Here is a 21,962-nt window from a genome sequence, read left to right as displayed (position 1 = left end):
TTTTTCTTTTTTTATTCTTTCTGTCCTTTTCCCTTTGACTTTCTTTCCTTCATTTTCTCGTCACTTCCTTCTCCTTTCTTTCCTGCCTTCTTCAGTTCTTCGGTTCTTCCTTCCCAATATTCCAGCCGCCTCTCTTATCTCTCCCAGTTTCACTGTGCAGTCCAAGATCTATTCTCTCTCCTTCCTCTTCTTCCTTCTCTTCCTTTCCTTCCCCGATCTCCCTCCCCCATCTCTTCTCTCTCCTCCCTCCCCACTCATCACTCTGTTCGATCCGCCGCTCTCCTCCGGCGACGGCTGGCCTCTTCCTCCCTTCTCCTTCTGGCTCTGCTTCCCCAGCTCGAAAATTTTGCCGAAATTTCGAGAATTTTGGCAAAATATTTCGAAATTTAAATGAAATTAATATAGTATAGTATTAAAATTTTCATACTCTCTGAAAAAGAAATTTTACTCTTTGGCTAGAGCCAAACTTAATCGATCGGTTCTGCTAGCTCAAACTTTTGACTTGAATACTATTCTTTTTCAAGCTTGAATTTGATTTGGCTTGACTTGTGTGTATGACAAGTTGATCATTAAACAAGTCAAACTTATCTTAAAAGATCGTTTCTCAGAGGCTTGCACCCTTAATTCTTAATTGTCCAAACAAAAACACAAGATAAAATATTTATAACATAGAAACACCAACTACATACAAAAACAATTTTAATCCTTAGATCTTTACGATTTAATTCGTTTTTATACTCGAATATTTTTTAAATTTCTTCTATTAATTAAACCTGTTTCTATACTAGTTCTACAGCATTCCTAGCTACTATAGACGAACACCCGCAAGATGTCCGGTTTAGAGATTGTGTGTAGCTTATGATGAAGAATTTGAGTTCATGAAAAAGGAAAATGGACCACAACTGAAAACGTATCATTAATTAATTACAATATATCTAGATTTCCATCTATTTTGTCGTTGAGAATATTTTAAATACAAGTGGTCCATCTCTTTGCCGAATTTCCTCCCTCTAAAACACGTGGGAGGATGCATAAATATATGCTTCTGAATATCAATATACTAGGAAAGAAATGAACAGATATATATAATCCTTCAATCTTAAACAAATTCAACAATAAATTAACACATTTTTAAGATCATGTCAATTAGCTATTAATTTAGTAATATTTTTCTCTATAATGTTATCGTATATATGCATCCGAACTAGCTAATTAATATGAAAATCACAAAATTAAAGAAAATAGAAATAGAGTGAGAGTGTCATGATTGAGGGAGTTTTTTCTTTTTTAGAATGAATTTGAGGAGGCCGGGTTTAAGTGCATAATAAGATTAATGGTGTCAATTATAATCCTATTTCAAAAATGTAATTCGATTATAACTGAATCAGCTGATAATTTTTTAACTTAATAAATTATATAGCGATTAAGACGTACTAATCCAATAATTCATCGTATATAAACAATGAATAATGTTACACTAACCACATTTTTATACCATAATTTCATACCATCTTACATGACATTCATACATTGGACACTAAAAATTAAAAAATAAAACCTAAAAAAGAAAAAAGAAATACTCTTTCAGTAAAGTAATGACACATCAGATGAAATATAAATGTGGAAAAAAAAAATGTGAGATAATTAGCATTATTGATAAACAATACACTTTAAAGTTAATAGAAATGATGGATTTGATTATTTGAATTTAAAAATAATAATAATCCTGTGCATGTCTAAATGGATCGGATCAGATTAAAATCTAATTACAAAGGTGGAACTCCACATAAGGTTTGTCTTGCTGATTTTCCGTATAAGGTTAAAGGTTTGACCACTTTCCCGCATACACACGCGTTCTGGTCTTGAACACCAAGCGAGTACACCACATCTTCCCTGGTCCATCCCCCACGCAACAAAACCAGCGACAACAATCTCACTCGCCACGCCACATCCTCATTGAGGCGGGACCCACTCTCCGTGATCTCCCCATCATCACAGCCGTCCATCATCATCATCTCCCTGACCTCGTCCTCCTTCCAACCCCCCTCCCTCAACCTCCACACCACCTCCTCCAAACGCCCCCCCAACTCGTCCGCACTCCACCACCCGCCGCGCGTTACCCCACGCGCCGCCGAGGCCTCCACGACGTCGGTCCAGAACTCGATTCTCCGTGCGGCCTTGGGGGCCCACGCGGGGACATGGTGGAATCCGAAGGAGTCCCGAAAGAAGCTGGTGACATCAAAGCTGAAAACGTTAACGCTCTCGGCGTCGATATAGAGGACGGGATTTCCCGCCATTTTGGGGGTGGTGGAAGGAATGTAACAGTTCCGGTAGAGCGGAACGAGAACGGGGGCTTTGTGGATGAGGTAGTGTTTGGCTGCATCGATATTGTGACGGCCCCAAGATTGGCAGGAGAGGGTTCCATTGGAGAGCTGCCTGAGAAGGCTGAGGGTGGGGAGGTTGAGGAGGAGGTGGAGCTGTTGGGGGGAGGAGGACCGCCAGTTGGGGAAGCCGGGGCCCACTGGGAGGCCCTCTTGGAGGATGGCGCGGAGGTCGGGAGGGAAGCTGAAGTTCAAGGTGGCTTCGATGGAGGTCAGTTCTGCCTCCGAAAGGCCTTTCTCCACCGGAACGTCGGAGGAGGACTGGAGGTGGTCTATCAGTGTCTCGGCGTAGGCAGTGAAGGAAAAGCAGACCAACTGTCTCATGTTGTTGGGTTTTGGGGGCTTTCTGTGGCTGCTGGTTGTGGTGGTGGTAGTGGTAGTGGTGGCTGTTGCCATTGAATTAAGAGTGAATCAGACCCAAATGGGATTTGGGTTTTGGGAATTTGGAGAAGAAGAAGAAGAAGAAGAAAACGATGTTGATCTCCAAGACTCCAACTGTTTAGCGAAAGAGTCGTCGGAGGAAGTGAACAAAACTAAGAGTGCGTGTTTGACTGGTTTCGATATTCTTTAACGTCTCTTTTAGATGACAGCATGGGTTTCCTTCATCAGGAAACCTGGCTAGCTACTATGTGATGGAAAATGAGAACGAACTCACGTGCTACTCTCGTTGACATTTTTAATCTCATACTATTAACTCATTTTTATTATTTTCAGTATTTATATGTCATCATTCTTCTCATGTCATGTGTGTGAATTGTGATTAAATGGAATGATGTTGTCTCATGCATTTAATAAAACATTAGGGAATGTCAGTTTTGCAGAGTGGTAGCTGAATTCTACAAAATTACATATCTCTATCCCAAACTTAATTTATAATGTATGTAATAAATGTAGTACATATATGTAATATTAGTCTTTCTCTTAAAATATGCCAATTTTGCACCAAGAAAAAATTATGGAGGTTTCAATAATTGACACTAGTTGCTCATAACTTGTTAGCAACTGTTAGTTTTATAGTTATAAGATAAACAATGCAAATCATAATTCTCAATTCAACTACTTAAGGGAGTTCAATTTGGTTACCTATAACCAAATGCGATAATTCTTTTTTTAAAAGCGCTATTAAGTAAGTCGTTATTAAAGATATGATAAACCTAAGAAGCGTATGTGTAAGTCATATTTAACGCTATATATGGATAAAATTTTAACTGATAAAACAAGGATAGAAAATACTTGTTTGTTCAGTAAAATATAAGAAAAATAAAAGTTGAAAAAATAAGTTGAGATCTCTAACATTATTGTTTTCCTTTAATTACATTATGCCACTCAATAATTGCTAATTAATTAATTACATGATGCATGTACTATATTATTCAAAAGTTGTTTAGATGATAAGTATCAGGAAATGAATACAAGGAGTATATAATGTTGGGTTAAAAATCACCACAGATGACGTCACAGGTCTAAAGTTCACAGATTAGTAAGAGTCGACCACGACATTAAGGGTAGCTCATAATGTCATTTTTGCATGGCCTTAGGAGTTGGGCCCAACACGACTTTAGTTCCAGCACTAACTCCTAGAGACGGCATTTGTTCATAGAATCATAGCGTACACTGTACATCTTACACTCTTTTTGTAAGGAAGCTAATTAAGTTCAAATTACTTTCCCTTTTTGGAGAATTAGAAAAGATTACTTCCCTTTTTTGGGAATTAGACTAGATTAATTCCCTTTTTTGGGAATTAGACAAGATTACTTCCCTTTTTTGGGAATTAGACAAGATATATTACTTCCCTCTTTTGGGAATTAGACAAGATTACTTCCCTTTTCTACAGATGATGAAGACAAATCCTGATAACCATGACATTTATATATGGTTAGTGATTATCTAGCTTATTCAAATGAAAAACCAATTAACCTTCCAAAAAAAACTCTATGGGGTGTTCAAAATTCAATCCTTAAAACGGAAATACTCAATCCAATCCAATTTGACCAATGTGACTTATACAAATTGGATTGGGTCTCCAAAGTTTAAAAAAGAGTGACATTTTGGATCAGCCGACATATTTTTTTTCATAAATGTTCAATCCAATCGCAATCCAATTCGTTTCAATTTATACTTATTTTGTAGACATTTTAAATTATAAAATATAAATAATCTTAGGATCGTATGAAAGAAATTATTTGAAAATGATTTGGATTATGACACTAATGCTAGCTAGATTAGTTAAAAACCCTATATGCAATGTATGTAGAAGGGATTCAAACAAGTAACTAAATAACAATGTAAATTTTGAATTTAAAATTACAAAATACAAATAATAATAGGCTTATTCACACCATTGCCCCCTGTAAGATACACTTTTTTTCACTTTGCCCCCTGAAACTTAAATCCTCTCAGTTTGCCACCTGAACTTCACAAAGTTGTTGCAAAAGACCCTATGCCGTTAACTCTGTCAATTTTTCCATTAAAATAGCGGCATCCATAATATTAATATATTCTGACCCAATTTTTTTTATCAATAACCCCAACAATTTAATAAAATGTTAATTTCCGTTAAGGACAAACATTTAATTTAAAATTTTTAAAATTAATTAACTTAAACTATACCCAACACCATCAGTTTACCTAACAAATTTGTATATCCAACATCTCTACACACCTATCATATTTAACAAAACCTTAAACCCCACTACACTAACATTCTCTATATCAAGGCAAACAAGCATAATTGATGAATGGATGCTCAAGTCGCGGTTTGAGAGTCTTCAAATAAGTTATTTTCATCATTTCTTCAAGTTTTAAGATAAAAAAAAATTGCTTATTTTTAAAATATAGATTCGCGACATATTCAGCACCGGTGTGCTGAACGACTTAAGTGTCGAACATGTTCTATGTCGTTCGGCAATAACCCACCAAATACTAAGCAATGTGTTTGATCGATAGTCAAGTCAACTACCGAATGGTTCTAGAAAATTTGAAAAAAATAATGTTCAGCATTGTTGCACCGAACCTCTCTATACATGTTCAATCGTGCAACACCGAACATCCTCATACCAGGGCCGAACATAAACCCGAATTTTTTTTTTTCAAAACCGTCTCCATTTTGTTCAAATTCGACATTAAATAGTTAGGATTCAAATTATTTCCAATAATGCTAGTTGTCCCACATTTTTTTTCCCACATTTGTATCCCACTTGATGTGTCATTACTTTACTGGAAGAGTATTTCATTTTTCTTTTTAAAGTTTTATTTTTTAATTTTTAGTGTCCAATGTATGAATGCCATGTAAGATGGTATTAAATTGTGGTATAAAAATGTGGTAAGTGTAGCATTACTGAATTATTTCATCCCAAACACAGATTATATAACAAATAACTTACATTTGAAGCCCTAAATCTAAGATTTCATTCATAAAAGATTTGATTGAGTATGGTATTGATTCGGTGGTGGTAGTGGTCGTCATCATTGGTAGTGTTCGGTGGTGGTGCAATTGAATCTCACGTTTTGGTGGTGGTGGTGGAGAAGAAGCTAGGTATAGAAAGTAGATTAGGTTGGATGTGGTGCTGAGTTTTAGTAAGAGTAATTTGGGAAAACTTGTTGGGTATACTAATAAATTTTTGTAATTTATAATTTTTAGTTGGGTGTAAAAAATGCGTTGGAGCTACTGATAAAAAAATTGGGTCCGAATAACCCTAATATTATTAACCAATAACTAATTTGTTATAATTCCTGAATTTGAAATCACTCTTTTCAAATGAACATAAATTCAGTTTTTGACTTAAAATTATGTTTGTTTGGTAGTGGTACATCATCTCATCAAATAACTTTTCTTCCCCTTTCCTTTTCTGGTCTTCCTTACTTTAAGACATTCTTCATTGGTTTCAAGTGTTGAAAATAACATGACTATTAATGTGTTTTTTTGAAGAACCCTTTTTATAACTGATGCCAGATTTTATGGTATTAGTACGACCGATGGTTCGTCTCATGTTTCATAGTCATTAAACCTTCTAGACTGCTTGACCTTTACTAAGAAGACATGACGTATTAGTGTTTAATTTGTAGTATGACACGAAATGAGTGATTGGCTACTGTCTCTTCTTTAGTCATGGATACAAACATAATGGCATTAGAGTTTGTTAGGCATACCATATTTTCAGGAAATGGGGCCAAGTATTTGTATTGCATACGGAATGGTAATATATCTGGTTTTTCATTAAACCAAATTGAGAAAACCAAAGACAAAATTTGGGTGCAAATTACAAGTAATAGCCACCTTGGCCAAAATATCTTTTTAAGTATGGATATGGTACTATGGACTATGGGTAGGTAGTGTTTGCTTGTCCTGTTTCGTTGTTAGTATATGTGGGTGCACACTCCATATGAGAGAGATAGAATAAAGAGGTGATGGTTTTGCTTAAGGAATTTTAGTTGGGTCAAGCCTAATTCGTCATTAATTAATGGGTTAAGATGGGCTGACCAAGTGACCGTATCGAAAGCTCAAATTGATCGGTGGACACCGCCATGTGACCTATCCTGGCCCAATACAACTTACAAGGAAACTATAAATATGGTAAAAAAAAAAAATTCAGGTCAATTGCAAGGCTTTGGTCATGACCCTGTTTCTACTTCAATAATTAGTATATAAGCCATAAGATTACCAGCCAAATCAAGTTTTTTTTTTTTTATTAGGGGAGAGGGGAGATCGAACTTGGGTAGAGGGGGAGTAATTCTATATTGAGGAAGAAAGACAAGTAGTTTCACAATAGAACTGAGTGCCAGAATTAGATAGAGTCCTACATATACTTTGCCAAAACTGAGAGAGTCAAAATCCACTTTTCTGCCTACCAGATTTTCCATGATCAAATCCTGCTCCCCTAGCTACAAAATATTGGGCTAACATTTCTGTGCATAGAAAAGCAAGCCCTATTGAACAGAATTTTTCATTGTCCACTACATCAAAATTCAATCATAAGTCTCAATTCAGACTGGTGAAACTAAAATTCTATGACCAGATAGGGGTGGATCCTTCTGTACCATTAATGTTGTAGGCACCGTCGTCTTTTGTTTGAGCAATCTCGTCTGCTCCTGAGCTGGAATCATCTCCCATGTTCTCCTCATTGTCTTCCTTTCCTGATCCTAATACAGCATCTTCCAGCTTCTCTGAATCGTCGTCTTCGTTTACGAAACTCCATCCAGGAATGACCTTTCCTTCTCGCCTGATAACACTACTACTGTTGTAGAAACCCTGGGAACCTATATTTAGCTCGTTTCTCTCAGCTTCAGAGGTAATGTTGGAAGGCCATCCAAGACTCCCAGTACCAATGGCACCCACATGAAGAGCCAAACTATCTTTGGTGTTTGTTCCATTAGCGTGCTGAGAAATGATTGAGTAGTTAGCCTTTTCACCATTACCTATCATTTCTGAAGAGGCAGTATGCCCAGTTCCACATATCTGGACATTGGGAAGTTCCTGCTGAAATTGATAGTGAAATGCAGGCATCATTGAATTGCTTCCATTATTAATCTCCATGCTGATACCAGAATGTGTGGCAACGTTTGAGATATTGTTTCCATGCTCTACAGAAGCTGTGGAGTGACATGCTTTTTCTTTATCTTCTACCTTGCTAAGGATAACTTTTTCAAACACATGTGGTTTAGCCTCAAATTGATTAACGTTGCATGCTGCTGGTTTTCTACCTCGACCTCGGGGATGAGACTCATCAAGACAAGGCAATGCATCAACAGAAGCAACTGCCCTCTTTGGTCTCCCTCTTTTTGATGGTTTTCTGGATAAAACAGCCCCACTAACTTGAGCACTGGGCTCTTCCGCTGCTGGTTTCCGAGAAGACACTTCTGCTTCCAGCCTCATTAACCGATTCTTGTAATCAACTATTTCCGATTGCAAGTGATTAATTACATTCCATAGCTGAACATTTTCTGCAGACTACAACCTCAGAACCAAAAAAACTCTGTTTATAATCATATTGACGAGATCATGAAATCATATTACAAAGGTTTAAGGGGAAAAGAAAAAGATTCGTACCTGAGCATCCCAAAGTTGCTGGTGCTTTTGAGAAAGTTTTGCTGGTGGCCCGATAACTCCTTTTTGAAAGCATTGTTCAAGGGATGCAGAGCAACTAGGCAGTGATGCAGGTGGTGAAGAAAAGTAGCCTCCTGGAAAAGCATATCTGCATAGAGGTTGTTGTGCCTGTCCCCACCAAGCTAAGGGATCACAAGGACCTGTAAACAAGAAAGCACCATCTTCATATGACTCAAATTTTTTTGGCACGTTGATATTTTAAATTATCAAACTGGAAACCGTGTAAGCAAACTGGAATTATTCAAGAAGACAAAGTTGTCATACAGCATATACTGCATAATTATAACAACTGTCACGGTGTCACCACCTACATATGTTATTCAAGAATGGTTTGATTATTTTTAATCATACATTAAAATCAGCCTAACAAGAAAAGATCATAATGTCTGAAAGAAGTTTGTTATGATGCATAACATAGAAATAGCTGAAGTTGCATGTTTACCTGGAAAGCCGGGATATGTGTACCCAACTTGGTAACAGAAATTGGGAACCCGAGGTTGGTTTGTTGTTGAAGTTCCACCTCCAACAGCTGCAGGAGTTTGCCAACTGACATCAGTTGTTCCAAGAGCAACGAATGGCTGAAAAGTTGCCGGTGCATTCAACCCAGGCAATGAGTAACCAGGTCCCGGAGGTGGCCATAAGGGAGCAGCTGACTGGGAATAGGTCCTTGGTGGCTGGCCTTGCTGGACCGGATGGTTAGAGGGATTTTGTTGCTGAGCTGGAAACTGCGGCCATTGGTTTACAACGCCAGGCAAGGGTGATTGAGTAGCTATAAAGGGTCTAGCCATCAAAGGAGGTTGTTCCATGCCAGCATGTTGAGGCGTGTAAGGCCATTGAAGAATTGATGGGTATTGGTGAGTTAGGGAAGGTGCACTGTCATTTGGAGGACTAGTTCTTGTATTCTTTGTAAAAAGTGGGAGAGTAGGTTGGCTTTGGTCATCCTTGCTCTGTTTCCAAACAGATTCACCATATTAAGTTGTAGAAAGTGAATTTTACAAATTGTGGTCTTGTTTCCCAAGCTTATATAGCATTGGCCTCATAATATATTAGCACAGTCAATTGGTTGTCCAAAATATAAAGAAATAGCTCAAATCTCTACATTACTTTTAGACAATGCAAGCTGCTACACAAAATCAATAACATTAATAAAAAGAAACCAAAGAAAGCTCCACCAGATAAATAATGTATTTGTTTGTTATTCCATTTGATAATCTATACTCAGTATATACTGTCATTGCAGTAGATAAAATCTAAAATACCCAATTAAAAAGACGGCAGAAGCCTCAGAAGACAACAATTTTCAGTATTATTCTTACTTAATAAACTAAAGAGAGAAAAAGCCCAAAAGAGAAAAGAAAAGAAAAAATACCCAAAAGAACAAACATAGTGAAGACCCACAAAAAGGTCAACTAAGCATTGTGTAAATCATTTATAGATTGAACCCAGAAAAGAAAGGGTTTTGACAAGCTGGGACTGAATAACAAAAACAAGACAAACCATTGCAGAAAGATGAGAATGAGAGAAGAGGGTTTCATACCAAGATGTCGTTTGTCTCTGATTCTTGACTATGACTAGTGCCGCAAGCAACTTTTTGATCCTTCTTCTTCTTCTTCTTCTTCTTCTCCATGGCATTTAAAGAACACTCTTCTTTATTGATTTCTTTTGACATTTAAAGGACACTCTGAGATACTCAGAAATTTCCTTATACCCAGGTAGGACTGTGGGAGAGTAAAATTGAAGTTGGTACAGTAGCTCTTGTAAAGCTATAATAATATTATATGTGAGAGAAAGACAAAGAGGGTCCAAGACTCCAAGCCATTAAAAAGTGGCCGAATGTCTTCAACCCCAGAGAGAGAATATTGTGAAGGAATTTGTACAGGCTTTTTCTGCTTCTTGATCTTGTTGCAGACTTGTTCTATTGTTTCTTGCAGCCAACTATTTCTCTATTCTTTTTTTTTTTGTAAAAATTAGTGGCAACTTTTTTCTTTTTTTAAATTATGCTAAGCAGCCTATGCTATCAAATGGTGCATTATAGTTTTGTTTGCAATTCTAGTTCAAGAGTGACACCTGCACTGGAAAACTTACATCGAACGGCTCTAAGGCTGGCAAAGCTAGTGTGGAGGTATTTTTGTAATTTGCATGTGAAATTGTTTGTGCTGCTTGCACAAAAAATAGATTATAAAAAAAAACATTTACCATGAAACCTACCGTACCGTCATTGAAACCAGTAAGAGTCGCACTTCTACCGAATACACTTTTTTTTTCATAATATTTTCTCACATGATAATTATGTAACATTTATTGGAATAGGAAGGGTGTTACAAACAAGTATTTCTCTACCCAATGGCTCATATCAAAGGTCTGGTTGGCTTCTTTTGTTCTTTATTTTTGTAATTTTAAATTAGGTTTCCACTCTTTGAATGAGAAAGACAGAAAATGCACTCGTTTGGAGAAAGAATAGAAAATCCTGAGAAAGCATTGGACAGCTTCACAGTTCCAATAAATATTTGGATTACGAGATTCATTTACCCAAGAATACCATGGAGAAAAAAATCAAATGACTGAAACAATCTCGCGCCAAAACACACGAGGAGATAATATATTAGTGACTAAATTTATATTTTTGAACAAAATTAATTATATGTAAAGGAACATCAAACATGTAACATCAGGACAACCAAAACGTTGACTAGATGATCTAATAAACGTTAATTAGATGGTCTAATGAAATATCTAGTATTTTTTTTTTTGTTACTAAACAAGTAATTTTTTCTCTTTTTAACATAAAAAAAAATAGTAATCAAGTGGAATTATAAGTAAATCTTAAAAATTAAAACAAAAAGTTGTTAAAAGAGCATAAACTTAGGAAGCAACATTATTGAAAAGAGCATTTTAGTGCATGGAAGACCACCCCCCCTCTAATATCCTGCTCTGGTCAAATTCCATTTTGTTTACTTTACGTGATGCTAAAAGAAAACAAAAACAAACAATCCCCTTCTCCAATGACTCCTCTCACTCACGTGTGTCTCCACATAACATAAAAAAAATTAAAAAAAAATTGTATTGGTGTACCAAACTTGGTGGGTGGGGCAGTTAAGTTGGGAGTAAAGGGCAGGCTTTAATCAGTTACTTAAACAAACCAATTCTACATCAAAGAGGCCCAGCCCAAAATTAATCCAGCATCTAACTGGACTCAGCCCACTAATAACTAATCCATGCTCTCTTTGAAAGATTGATTTGTAATTCAGTAGGCCCTAACAAAGTTCAAAAGAAAAGGTCAAATCCTATTATCACATGGCCGCCGCTATGAACATGGAAAACAACACCACCATTCATAACAACAAAGCCACATCATATCATTGAGAAGTCTAGAACAGTAACAAGCATAACCACATCAAAGTATCAACGAGCAATAGCAAACTGATAGTCTGATGATAGTAACAAACACCACACAGCACAGGAACAACTAAAAACAAGCTAAACTGGCTGAACATGCATCATGAACGATCTCTCTCTTCTCAGTACTCATCTCCCTCATCACCATCCTCGCCCTCCTCGGCCTCAGCACCGACCTCCTCATAGTCCTTCTCAAGAGCAGCAAGGTCTTCACGGGCTTCAGAAAACTCACCTTCCTCCATGCCCTCACCAACGTACCAGTGAACAAAAGCCCTCTTGGCGTACATAAGGTCGAACTTGTGGTCAATGCGTGAGAACACTTCAGCAACGCTGGTGGAGTTTGAGATCATGCACACTGCCCTCTGAACCTTGGCAAGATCACCACCCGGAACAACAGTTGGAGGCTGGTAGTTGATACCACACTTAAACCCAGTTGGGCACCAGTCAACAAATTGGATAGTGCGTTTGGTCTTGATGGTGGCCACAGCTGCATTCACATCCTTGGGCACCACATCCCCTCTGTACATCAGACAGCAGGCCATGTATTTACCGTGGCGTGGATCACACTTAGCCATCATGGATGAAGGCTCAAATGCACTGTTGGTGATCTCTGCAACTGAAAGCTGCTCGTGATAAGCCTTCTCAGCTGAGATAACAGGAGCATAAGATGAAAGCATGAAGTGGATCCTGGGGTATGGGACCAGATTGGTCTGGAATTCAGTCACATCAACATTCAAGGCACCATCGAACCTCAGAGATGCAGTCAGGGATGATATCACCTAGAACAGACAACAGAATAAAATTGGCATGCTTGCTACTTCAATGAGAGGAAAAAAAAAAACAAGGGTTAAATTCAAAAGAAAAGACAAACAATACCTGAGAAACCAAGCGGTTAAGGTTGGTGTAGGTAGGGCGCTCAATGTCAAGGGAACGCCTGCATATGTCATAGATGGCCTCGTTATCCAGCAGCACAGCAACATCAGTGTGTTCCAGAAGGGAGTGGGTGGAGAGAACACTGTTGTAGGGCTCAACCACAGAGGTTGAAACCTGGGGAGACGGGTAGACAGTGAACCCAAGCTTGGACTTCTTGCCATAGTCCACTGAGAGACGTTCCAGCAGAAGGGAGCCAAGACCTGAACCAGTGCCTCCACCCACAGCATTGAAAACCAGGAACCCTTGTAGACCAGTGCAGTTGTCAGCAAGCTTTCGGATGCGGTCCAGGCACAGATCAACAATCTCTTTCCCAACTGATAAAAACAAAGAAATGTAAGCTGTTTGCTACTTAACAAGGAATGAAAATCAGAAACCACAAAGGAGTAGAATAGTAACTGGTATAGTGGCCACGAGCAAAGTTGTTAGCTGCATCTTCCTTGCCGCTGATGAGCTGCTCAGGGTGGAAGAGTTGGCGGTATGTTCCAGTCCTCACTTCATCAATGACAGTGGGCTCCAAATCCACAAAAATTGCACGAGGAACATGCTTCCCAGCACCAGTCTCACTGAAGAAGGTGTTGAAAGCATCATCACCTCCCCCAACGGTCTTGTCACTTGGCATCTGACCATCAGGCTGTTGCAGACATTGAATAAAATCTTTAGAGCCTCATTGAGAAGGAAAATCAACCAATTCATAAGTGAAAACCCAATGAATTTTAGATATCGGTACCAGGACTGCAAACCACATCACATAGTAATAGCTAATGACGATTCACCTTTTACAGATTTACCGAATATCACAATCATTATAGCTAAGTTACTAACATGAACAGTTTACCGAATATCACAACCATTTTAAAGCTATCATTTAAGAATGTAAAATATTCAATCAAATTTAGATGTCTCAATAAAGTAGTTCTAGGATTATAAACTTACATAGAACCACATCTAATATAAAAGAATAAATACTATTAAAAAAAACAAAAAACACATGAAATGCATGCTTCATTTGAATATAAATTACTAGACCTAATACCCTGTGCCCTAGCCTGGTTATGCAACAATATTAGACAGAATTTAGCAGATCTAGTGAAAATGTGATGGAACGAGCAATGCTTACGATTACTAAATATAGCTCAATTACTAACATAGAACAATTTTACATGTTATGACAATCATTTTAAAGCTATCATTTGAGAATGCAAAATAGTCAATCAAATTCTAAAGTCTCATAAAATTATACAGAACCTCTTCTAAGATTAAAAAACAAAGATAAATTTCTTAAAAGAAAAAAGGCATCAAATGCATGCTCCACTCGATCAAAAACTCTAGATCTAACACAGATATGCAACATTTCTAATGATCTAGCGAAAATGTAAGGGAACAAGCAATGCTTATAATTATCCATCATATAAACCAAGAGAAACCGAAGCTCTGGTTCAGAAAATTTCAAAATCAACGCGATTACAGCAAGATCCAACGAGATCAGTTAAAATTAGCGATTCTTTTGGCCAATCGACATCAAAAGGCAACAATGGGGCCTAGAAACCCTAGATCCAGCGTAAAATTGAAGGAAATGAAGCAAATCTAGACAGCACAACGCAATGTACAGAATGATAATGCATGAAATCCCTAGATCTAGTGAAATCTGAAAGAAATCAAGCACAAAAAGGAAGATGAAGAAGAGATGGAGTACCTGAATTCCATGTTCGAGGCAGTAGAGCTCCCAGCACGCATTGCCGACTTGAATACCGGCCTGACCGATGTGGATCGAAATGCACTCCCTCATTTTCGACTGAGAGAAAAAGAGAAAACGCTAAAATGCGAAGGAGAGGAGGCGAAGATCGATGGAAAACAGAGACTGGGAAAGAGAGAGAGAGAGAGAGAGAGAGAGAGAGAGAGAGAGAGAGAGGAAAGGGCGTTTATTAAGACGCCAGAGGTGGAGAAGAAGGCAAATGTTTGGCTCTGGTTATTCTGTGGCGTTGGTTTTTTATAATGGGGGAGGAGAGGATTAGGAGCGGGAAGGGATTTTTTAACCGCGGTTGGTTTGCGGGGTAAAATTCTTATTTAGCTGCTGGCATCGGCTGTTTAGACAGCGTTTGTTTTTACTTTTTAACTGCGAAGCAACTAACCGCGTCGCTTGTTTAGCGGGGACGGTTTCTGGTTTTTGTAAATTTGAATGGCTCATCGTGTTTAGAGTAAGTGCGACGTCGTTTGGCCTCTGTAGCCTTCATGTGAGTATGTGACATTGTGCCTTGCTTCCCCTTTTTTATCTTTTTTGGGTCAAAGTGCCTTGCTTCCTTATGCTTTGGAAAATGCAAGGAAAAAGGCAAAAGGCTTGATTGTGTTTTGGGTAATGCTATCCACTTCTCCGACATCTTTTCTACGGACATTTTTTATTTATTATATTCATTTCACAATGTATTTTTATAATTGAAATTATTTATTTTTTAAATAATTATTAAAGATCATCTTTGTAAAAAATTAATTAAATTAAAAATCGTTTGATTATACAATTGTTATCAAATAAACAAACAGTACATCAAATTGTTATTAAAATTATCTATTTATTTTACATAACCAAACGATTTTCGATTTGATTAATTTTTTCATTTTCTACAAAAATCATTTTCATAGTGAGATCTGAAAAATAAACAGTTTTGTTCATGATTTTACATTGCGAAATGATAATAATAAATGAGAAGATTAGTGGAGAATGTGGATAGCATTGTCCATATGTTTTTATCACTCATAATTTTAATTGATTTTCACTTTATCACTTAGATATTTATTTGTCTCACTTTACCACCTAGATTTTTATTCCATATTTATTTGCGCATTGGGTTGGGCGAACCCAACCAACCTGAACTTCGAGAAACTTGGATAAGGGTTTTTTTTTTTGTAGAAGGATGAGGATATTCAATAAGTTGTGCAAACTTCAGTAATAATTACCAAGCTGAATTAGAAGTTAGGCAAACACAAGTTGAGAAATCTCTAACATGAGGAATTCAAAGAACTATGTCAAATATAAACTATATATTATCAAATATATTAATTATAAATTATAAGCTATAATAAACATTTACAAACATATATAAACTATAATAGGAGGTTTGGTTTTTTGTTTACTCTATAATAGGAATTAAAACTATATATAAACCAATTAATATATATAAATTAATATATTTATATATATTTGTTTTAATTGGCCAGTCCGATTTGGTTTGGCTAAATTAGGTGTGAAACTAGAATTGAAACTGGGCCGGACCAAACTGGATCGGTTTTTTTACATGATGTTGACTTTTTTTGTCAACTTAGTTTTTTTGCCCTTGGTTTGGTTCGGTGTTATTGGTTTACAGTTTTTATGACCACCTCTAATAAATTTTCAGAATTTTGGAGTGCCATTAGCCTCCACTAGCCTCTCCGCACTCGCTCTCGCGAGTGCGAAGCGGCTCTTTCTATTGCGCATACGTTAATTTTTGGGCATATATTCTATTTATTAATTTGCACCTTTGAAGTTGTTTTGTTTCTAGTGTGAGAATGTTTTATTTTTTTTTAGATTGGCATCAAATTTTTTACCCATACACCGTTGATTTGTTACAATAGTTGTTGTTATGAGTCTAAGTATCAAGTTCATCTAATTTATACATGCGAGAGGCCGGATTTTCCCTTATGACCAAATTGTCGTCACACTTTGTAGTAAATGTTATCACTTTTTGAGGTATGGATTAACTGAGAATGCAATTACTAAATTTATTGAAATAGTTCTCAAAATATATGTGCAAATGAGCAATAAAGTTGTAGGGAAAACCACCTTAGTCCATATGATTAGGTTGCTTATGAGAGACAAGTCATACGTTATTGGGTTGGAGCAAAACTTCTTTGTACACCACATTTCTGGTAAAAATGCCACTTTCACCGGCTATTGAGCCCTTTTTTACTTGAACCTTAGTTGTTGACCTTGAAACCCCTCTCGATAAAGCCACATATAACTGCCCATGACTGAAAACATGATCTGGAAGATAAATACCTACGTGTGGTATTGTCTGACCTTGGGATTTGTTTATAGTCAAGGAGAAACTCAATTTAATTGGAAACTGCTTCCTTGTCAATTCGAATGGGAGTCCAGCAGTCTCTGCATTCTTTAGAGGAATTCTTGGTAAAAAAACTCTAGTTCCTGAAAATTGCCCAGTTAGAATTTCTGCATCAATGAGGTTTTGGTAAGAAGCACGGCACAATAATCTGGTACCATTACACAATCCCAATTTCGGATCAATATTCCTTAGCAACATGATTGGAGCACCTCTCTTTAACGTCAATTTGTGTGGCGGCAAACCACCAACCGTTATTGCATTTAAAAATTCTGGTTGATACAAATTTCTTGTGTCGTCATCGACCTTGTCAAATGAATACAAAGTCTCTTCCATACCTGGAAAGATATCAATTATCTTTTCATTCAACATGTCAACAACTTCATTTGTAGGGGTTATTAAGGCTCTCTCCACCATGTACCTCGCATCATATACATGATCTTCCAAATTAGGAAAAACTCAGCAATCAGTTGATTAATGGATTGCTCGCTTTCCCACGATACAACCATATTTTCTGGTATTTTAATCATGTCATCCTTGACCACATGTTCTTCCCCATTGCCAACACGAAGTAAAAATTCAGAAAAGTGTTCATCATTTCTAGATCTCATATTTTGTTTGAGTTTCAGAATCTTTATTTACGACCAAAATGATGCTTTCACCACACTGGCTTGAATTAGTTCAGCTTTGGTCCCTTTCGGAACTACGGGAAGAACTTGTCGAAAATCTCCACCAAAGATCATTATCTTCCCCCCAAACGGTAAATCAACATCTAATATATCTCTGAAAGTTCGATCCAATGCTTCAAAGGCATGACGATGCGCCATTGTGGCTTCATCCCAAATGATTGCTGTTGTCCTTTGTATCAATTTTGCAAGATCAGATTGTTTACTAATAGAGCATGTTGATGATGCATCAGGATTTAGTGGAATCTTGAATCTAGAATGGGCTGTCCTCCCACCCGGCAATATCGTAGCCGCTATTCCAGATGTTGCTGTTGCCAATGCGATTAGACCTAATCTCCTTAAGTTTGCCAATAATGCACGATATAAGTAAGTTTTTCCAGTTCCACCTGGACCATCCACAAAGAATATTGAATTTTCATGACGGTCAACTACGCCCATTATTGTGTTGAATGCAAACTTTTGGTCGTCATTTAGACGCTTAATTGCATCGAGGTCCCCTTGTGGAATGCTTATCAACATTTCATCTTGAATACATCTCGGCTCCATTGAGCTTGTTTCGACATTACTTGTCATTTGGGGAAGATCGTATTGTGAAATATTTTTGTTAAACTGCTCCAGTAGTCCGTTTAAATCATGCAAGAGTCTGTTGACGACTTGCACATCATTTACGTCTCTTGAAGAAGGATAATCTTCAATCAAGAATGGATAAAATTCGTCCCATAATCTCCGTACGCCAGTTGGTTCACAATACACCAAAATTGTGACGAATAATCTTCGTAAAGCTGATGGCATCCTCATAGTAGAGGCCTCATGCAAACATTGTTAAATACTGCCATCTTCTTTTAATAAACCTACACAAAGAAACCACAACAACATTAAGAAAGTAAAAAAAAAAAAAATTATGATTCAAATCATTTGAAAATCAAGAAATAAGATTTTATTGGCTAACCCCGTCTTTCGGCTGCTTGCTTAAACGTGGGACACATTACATCATCAACAGTTCGTAAATCCTCGAATGATCTTAGTCCTTTTACATGATTAAGGAGGATGCGAAGATAAAACTTTTCTCCTTCAGAAGGTGAGACTGTGTATATCCTCCCAATAACCCTTTGAAGGCCTACTCGTTTAGTCCATATTTTCTCCTTACTGATCCATCTATAGTGTTCAGGCATCTCTCGATACAAATATCTTCTTGCTTCCACATCCGTACGAATCAGAGTGAAATATTCAGTAAGCATTGTCATTGATAATCCATCATCTGACAAAATATTTGTTATAGTGTCATTAGCCTGATATTGGACTTGTTGCATGTTCGGAAGATGTATTTGTAATCGCCACACCGATGGGCATATCTTATTCATGGTAAATTTGAAAATATGCCATAGTGCTTCCGGTGCACAAACCCATCTTGCATCGACAAATTGCCTTATTTCGTCTCTAATAGGATCTGGCTGTACTTCAAGGGCGACTCTGTCTGGTCCTTTGTAAACATACTTATATAAGTACTTGACACTTTTTATACTGCAACATATTTCTACATTGATGTGACAATCATACTTTAAAAGAAACCACGGATTGTATGGAATAACCCAACTGTTATCAACCATTACAATTCCACGTCGATCTAGAGGACGGACATACGATCTCCTTGTCTTCGATAAATTGGATAAGAATCACTCCCTAGAATAGTGACGGGTGCAAAGGATTTAGGGTAACTTCTTTTACATCTGCCATTTTTCATGCATGGAGAATGTTGGTTTTGTACTCCACATGGACCATGTATCATATGTTTTAACACTGCATTGTAAAGTTGCGGCTCTCCATCTTCGTCCGGTATTTCAGCTCTAACAATGCGGTCATAATCATCTGGGTTGTGAACCTTATCATTTTCATCTAACACAATAAGCATGTGCACATGAGGTAGGCCCCGCTTTTGAAATTCAATAACATAAGCATGTGCAACAACTTTGCCCAATACCCTTTTATCCACAATGTCTTGCTTTAAGTCTGTAAATTTTGCTCGAAAAATTCTGGTGAGTAAGTCAGGACGATCTTGAGGCGTTTGGCCAGGGTGTAATTCACTTTTAATTTCTTCCCAACTTGGGTTGCATGTCATTGTGATGAAAAGATCATGCTTCCCATATTTTTGAACCAAAGTCATTGCATCTTGGTACTGCTGATACATGTCACGTGGGCTTACAACAAATGATGATGGCAAAATGGTTCTGCGACCGATGTTACCTATGACATTAAAATTTTTGTTTGGTAATTACTTTGCACACTCCTTACATGGTAGATAATATTTAGTTATGATTGTGGAGAGAGATCCATACCCGCATTATTTTCACCTGCATTTAGAGAGTCCTGAAGGCCTTGGTAAAGTTCAGCTCGAAGTGTTGTTTGATGGGAACGTACCCATCTAAGTCTGTGTGATTCAATTTTCACGTAATTATCCACAACGTACTGTTGTAAAAGACGCCCCCCTCGAAGTAGAACTGATGGATCATCCTCGCGTATCTGCAAAATCAAAGTTTGGGTTTACATTTCAAAAATTTTTGAAATTAATTAGGTGGTTTTTATTTCTTTACGCACCTGTAAAATATACGCATAATAGTCGCAAGGCGATAGTTCTCTTCCACGATCGTCACGACTATTAATATCTCATCCATATGATCCATACGACAATAACAACGGATACTGTAAAGGATCATAGAATCCAGCTGTGTCTTGGACATTTATAAGTTGCCCTTGAGCTATCTGAACGATGAAATTTCTTCCATTTTGATTGGTGGCTTCATCTCCGCTTATTATAATTGCAGCGACCTAAGATGCAGATGGTAAACTATATTGAGGCCGGTTTGCTGGTTGCTCCTTTAAGATGAGTTTACAATTTGGCAACTGTGGGTGTCGCCCTAAGTGTTGTAATGTCTGAGCGAACGGATTATGTTCATTAAGAATCTGTTGTATCTTTTCAACCACACTTCTATCTAGAATATCACTCTCAGCCAACCGATTTTCAATTGCATGCTCGGTATCATATATATAAGCTTGTAGAAATCGCGGTCTATTACCTTCTCTTGGTAGAAGACTACCAATTTTATGATATATAGATCCTTGTGCTCGAAATGTATAAATTCCACGTCCTCCAATATTAATTGTGTCATCAACATGGACACCCATTGAAGTGAAGGCAAATACATGATTGTAGGCTCGAATATTTTGCCTAAAGTGTCTACCCTCCGATGTTTGGTCTATGAAAAGTGTTACCATTTCTGGCGGAGATGGTATCCATGGCAAGGCAACTTTTCCGTTGCAACAACACATATTGGAGGTCTCATTATGAAATAATTGCGCTGTGCACTTTGAACATATGGTTGGTATAGGTAATTGGCATCCTGGGACACCCATGCTCTCACAATAATCTCTAGCACAATTATGATTCCTCCTTTCTCTTGGCCTACGTTGAACTCGAGGTACGCTATTGCTGCCTGGCCCCGCATTACGATTCGTTGTTTCATTAGGCACTTCTGCTTTTAAATAATTCACTTTTAATTTTGAGTGAAATAATTGTAATTCAAACTAAAAACAATGCAAAAAATAACCCACCATTAGGAGCAGAATTTAGATTATCCTCGTTGGTCATTTGCAACGTACCCGAACGTGCCATTTGTCTTATATGAGTCAAACGTCTTCTAAGAGGTTGCTGAATGTTGTTGCTACGTTCATCGCCAACTCCTTCTATCCAATTGATGATTACACTTGAGTATTATATAATTTTAATTTCACTTTTCATACTTAAAAAATTATAATTAAAGAAGAATAATAATAAAAATGCTATTTAATAGTGTAAACAATATATGAACTTATTTTAAATAAGAACCCTACAAATGTATATTTATTAGTTAAGCGTACAAAAAATACCAGGGGATGACTGATCTCTATTACTGGTGTCCGCCTCAATTTGATTATCACAAACATTATCAACCATTGGTCGCTTTCCTCGAGATGCCTCGCGCCGTCGAGCCAAATAATTGCGATATTGTGAAGAACTCAATGATTGTCTCCATTCTGTTGAACTTATCCTATAAAAAAAAAAAAAAAGGATAAAATAAAGACGTGTGAAAAAATTAGGGTTCATTTTTTTCTTTTTGGAAAATTATCAGTCAGGTTTTTTATATCATGGTGTACTTTAAAATTAGCATAACGACAACCATGTTGATTGCCTACAATTCCAAATATTTATGGTGGGCTGCACTCAGAGAAGGTAAAATCACACCATCATCCTCACTCTCTCCTCCTATTTTTCGTATTTATTTGCTGTATTCCAATATGTATTCTAGATTATGAAGGTAATATATAAAAAGTGTGTTATGAA

General features: G+C 37.2%; 3 protein-coding genes and 1 pseudogene across 3 annotated transcripts; all 4 read right to left on the bottom strand.

Moving 5' to 3' along the window:
• Positions 1-1,681: 1,681 nt before the first annotated feature.
• On the bottom strand, positions 1,682-2,898 carry LOC147284241 (uncharacterized). The gene has a single exon (XM_086245233.1). It carries the CDS (start codon positions 2,775-2,777, stop codon positions 1,767-1,769), a length of 1,011 nt encoding a protein of 336 aa, XP_086101359.1. The 5' UTR covers positions 2,778-2,898; the 3' UTR covers positions 1,682-1,766.
• Positions 2,899-7,386: 4,488 nt separating this feature from the next.
• Positions 7,387-10,111, bottom strand: LOC147284240 (uncharacterized). Its single transcript, XM_086245665.1, has 4 exons — positions 10,022-10,111; positions 8,927-9,431; positions 8,428-8,624; positions 7,387-8,328 (listed from the first exon to the last, which is right to left on the bottom strand). Exons 1-4 carry the CDS (start codon positions 10,109-10,111, stop codon positions 7,387-7,389), a joined length of 1,734 nt encoding a protein of 577 aa, XP_086101791.1.
• A 1,636-nt stretch (positions 10,112-11,747) lies between these two features.
• LOC147284239 (tubulin alpha-3 chain) lies at positions 11,748-14,771 on the bottom strand. The gene is made up of 4 exons (XM_086243062.1): positions 14,507-14,771; positions 13,210-13,444; positions 12,757-13,127; positions 11,748-12,659 (listed from the first exon to the last, which is right to left on the bottom strand). The coding sequence occupies exons 1-4, from the start codon at positions 14,597-14,599 to the stop codon at positions 12,003-12,005; spliced, it is 1,356 nt and encodes a 451-aa protein (XP_086099188.1). The 5' UTR covers positions 14,600-14,771; the 3' UTR covers positions 11,748-12,002.
• A 3,760-nt stretch (positions 14,772-18,531) lies between these two features.
• LOC147284238 (uncharacterized) lies at positions 18,532-21,575 on the bottom strand (annotated as a pseudogene).
• Positions 21,576-21,962: the final 387 nt, after the last annotated feature.

This window comes from Dryas octopetala, chromosome 5 (genome assembly GCF_963921425.1).
Source record: "Dryas octopetala chromosome 5, drDryOcto1.1, whole genome shotgun sequence".
Taxonomy (NCBI): Eukaryota; Viridiplantae; Streptophyta; class Magnoliopsida; order Rosales; family Rosaceae; genus Dryas; species Dryas octopetala.
This window is presented reverse-complemented; position numbering and strand designations above follow the sequence as displayed.

What these genes read in the sequence shown, in the direction of transcription:
- LOC147284241 (XM_086245233.1), bottom strand. Translation starts at nt 2,777, where the DNA reads ATGGCAACAGCCACCACTACCACTACCACCACCACAACCAGCAGCCAC.
- LOC147284240 (XM_086245665.1), bottom strand. Translation starts at nt 10,111, where the DNA reads ATGGAGAAGAAGAAGAAGAAGAAGAAGAAGGATCAAAAAGTTGCTTGC. An exon ending in CACATATCCCGGCTTTCCAG is followed by an intron (nt 8,625 to 8,926) that starts GTAAACATGCAA and finishes TCTTGTTTACAG; the next exon opens with GTCCTTGTGATCCCTTAGCT. An exon ending in AGCAACTTTGGGATGCTCAG is followed by an intron (nt 8,329 to 8,427) that starts GTACGAATCTTT and finishes CTGAGGTTGTAG; the next exon opens with TCTGCAGAAAATGTTCAGCT.
- LOC147284239 (XM_086243062.1), bottom strand. Translation starts at nt 14,599, where the DNA reads ATGAGGGAGTGCATTTCGATCCACATCGGTCAGGCCGGTATTCAAGTC. An exon ending in GCCTCGAACATGGAATTCAG is followed by an intron (nt 13,445 to 14,506) that starts GTACTCCATCTC and finishes TGTCTGCAACAG; the next exon opens with CCTGATGGTCAGATGCCAAG. An exon ending in TGCTCGTGGCCACTATACCA is followed by an intron (nt 13,128 to 13,209) that starts GTTACTATTCTA and finishes TGTTTTTATCAG; the next exon opens with TTGGGAAAGAGATTGTTGAT.